The 2,889-nt window shown below is 38.0% G+C and overlaps 2 protein-coding genes across 2 annotated transcripts in view; both read right to left on the reverse strand.

The window, feature by feature from the left end:
• LOC102678588 (aminopeptidase N-like) overlaps positions 1-2,889 on the reverse strand; it is a 22,888-nt gene that overhangs the window by 8,081 nt on the left and 11,918 nt on the right. The window lies entirely within an intron of this gene.
• The window catches only part of LOC102674356, a 115,396-nt gene continuing 114,563 nt past the window's right edge, over positions 2,057-2,889 (reverse strand). The window contains exon 16 of the mRNA XM_031511923.1: positions 2,057-2,889. This exon is cut by the window's right edge and continues 2 nt beyond it. Coding sequence (XP_031367783.1) covers positions 2,124-2,889 — 766 coding nt within the window. The 3' untranslated portion in view covers positions 2,057-2,123.

Below are 2,889 nucleotides of genomic sequence, written 5' to 3' on the forward strand. Positions count from 1 at the left end.
GTAATTCTACGCGTTAATCATCTTTGAATATATTACTATTCACCACCCGATATTCGTAAAGCTTTAATTTCCATTACATGCCATACTCGTTATAATAATACGATTTCTACACGCTCGTTCCCGCGAATAATAAAAAATGGATCCGAAGATCGTTCGGAATTTTTGAATAAGAAACTACTCCGACTAGACAAGCAAGCGATTCTTTTTTATCCTTTTCCTTTTCTTCAAAAGCGAAATGCATTCGTTTTTTTTTTTTCTTTTTCTTTAATTTTTTTTAAATTACAAATGTTGCGTGCTATTTACAAAATCCTCCCCTCCTCCCTACGTGTCTTCGATATAATAAATTAATACCTTAAAGGATATATCGAGTTCTATCGAGTGATCACGAAATCTCGATTAATCGTTTCAAAAAAAAAGAAAAAAAAATGGAAAAGCAAAGAGATGACAATAAATCTTGTATAATACACTTTTGTTGTTGTTATTTACAACATTAGAATTACCAAACTGGTCATAGATTTTGCGTTATTTTAAAATTATTAAAATTGTGCAGATTGTTGCGTCGATATTAAAATTATATATCGATCTTGGAACAAAAATATAATTACATATGTGTATATCTAATTATTTTTATAAAATTATTTTTAAATCATTTACACGTAATATATTTAGGTATGTGTATATTATAGTTTGGTAGTCCTAGTGTTAAGAAGAAAAACGAAGAAATGAACGAAGGTTGATAAATAATATACGATGGATGGAAGAACGATAAAATGCAAAAATATCGTAAATCAAGGTTATTCCTCTTGAATATATATCCATATATATAACGTTCGTGATTTTAATCATCAGTTTCCCCCCTTCCCCCTCCCCTATTGAAGAATCCTCTTCGATACAAGGCATAAAATATATATCGCATATACTTATATTTAAATTATCGAGAAGATTATTTGCATTATGATTTATTGCTTTCAACGTTATGTATGATATTAATAATTCATAATACGATACGAAATGTTACCAAGGTCTTCGATTGCGTAATATTTTTTAATAAAATTTCAACGAATCGATGATATTTTTTAAACTCGGTTTAAAAAAAATCTGTTCAACTTTGCTACTTCCGCATCAATGAAGCAATCCAATACTGTATAATACTACTGCGACTTTGTGGTAATGCATCTTAATTATTGTCCTTTTCTAGTTCATCCAATAAAGGAATATCTAATCAAACGAACGTGATTGTCATCTATTGCATTAGGCCAATGCAAAAGTTTATTCGTTTCGCGATGATTTTTATCGCAATTAAATAATTTTGATCAATGTGAATATGAATATATTCAGTAAACAATTAAATAAAAAAAAAATTGAAACGTATTTCTAATTTTACTTTAAATTATTTAAGTCTAAAAAAAAAAAAAAAAGATGAACTTTTGCGTGAATCTAATATTAAGTTCAACGTTATTTCTATGTCTTCAGTCATAGTGTTGAATCGTAAGAAAATTTCCACTATGCGTTAGTTATTGAGGACCAGACACATTTTTTCAGTAAAAAAATTAAGAGAATTACTTAAGAATATTTTAACTTTGAAAAACGATCCAAAGAAATTTGAAATCCAGAATCATCCCTTTCCACATAAGTAGACACCTAATCCTCTTTCATAAAATCTTTCCCTACACCTAGCATCCCCCAATTAAAAATTACAATTCGAAATAAAATTAGAGAAAAGACTTATTGAAAAATATTTAACTTCGAAAAACGATCCAAAGAAATTTGAAATCCAAAATCATCCCTTTCCACATAAATGAAAGATACCTTTTTCACAAAATCTTTACCTGGCATCCCCCAATTAAAAATTACAATTCGAAATACGAAATAAAGTTAAGAAAAGAGTTACTGAAAAATATTTAACTTCGAAAAACGATCCAAAGAAATTTGAAATCCCTTTCCACATAAATAAATACCTTTTCTACAAAATCTTTTCCTAGCATCCCCCAATTAAAAATTACTACTTATCCTTATTAGGATAATCCCCGGAAAAAGATAATCGAAAGGAAAGAAACGATGGAGAATCCGGTCCCCGGATACAATAACCGAGACGCACGATCATTGGAATGGCAGAGGGACGATCACAGAGCGGTTTCCAAGGTCGGTACGCTGGGGCTACGCGCCACGCTCTGCATCGAGGTATTCTGAGGGGACTCGGACCTAGCGCGGAAAATCGTCTTCGCGTAAGCGGTGTTTGCCCCCCCTTGAGCGGGTGCCGTCGGCGTGCCGGCCAAGAACTGGGCCCTTGCGAGCTGATTGCTGATCCTCCTCGACTCGAAGGCGCTTATCGCCTGCTGGCACGAGGGAGTGAGCTGAGCGCAATTCACCGGATAAGGGATCGTCGACGCGGAATCGTCCGTGCAATTCTCCGTTTCTTCACCTCGGCCGTTGGGAGAGTCGGACGCTTCCGATTTCGAGCGATCAACGGCCTCGTTCAACGCCCTCCTCTCGTCGCACGCGACATTGAGGGGGATCGGCCGCTTGTCGGCGACTCGCGCCTCCTCGTCGGGCAGATCGTTGCAGAGATCGAGTTGTCGCCTCGCGTTCACTCTCGACACCGGCGAGGCGTTCTCGGGCGACGGTTTCATGGCTTTCTCCTCGGCCGCCGTGTCCTCGATGATCGTGGACGAGAGCACGTCCGTGCGCGGCGTTTGAAACCTCCATATCGAGCGCGGGCTCAGAACTTTGGCTAGGGACGCTGTTTGCTGGACACCGGACGACGATTGTTGCTGTTGTTGTTGGTGCTGCTGCTGCTGCTGCTGCTGCTGCTGCTGGCACTGCTGCCGCGATAACTTCAGCTGTTCGGCCGCCGACAGCCTCGCCGGCCCGGTCTTCACGCTTTGCTGC

Source organism: Apis dorsata, unplaced genomic scaffold (assembly GCF_000469605.1).
Source record: "Apis dorsata unplaced genomic scaffold, Apis dorsata 1.3 scaffold_365, whole genome shotgun sequence".
NCBI classification, from domain to species: Eukaryota; Metazoa; Arthropoda; class Insecta; order Hymenoptera; family Apidae; genus Apis; species Apis dorsata.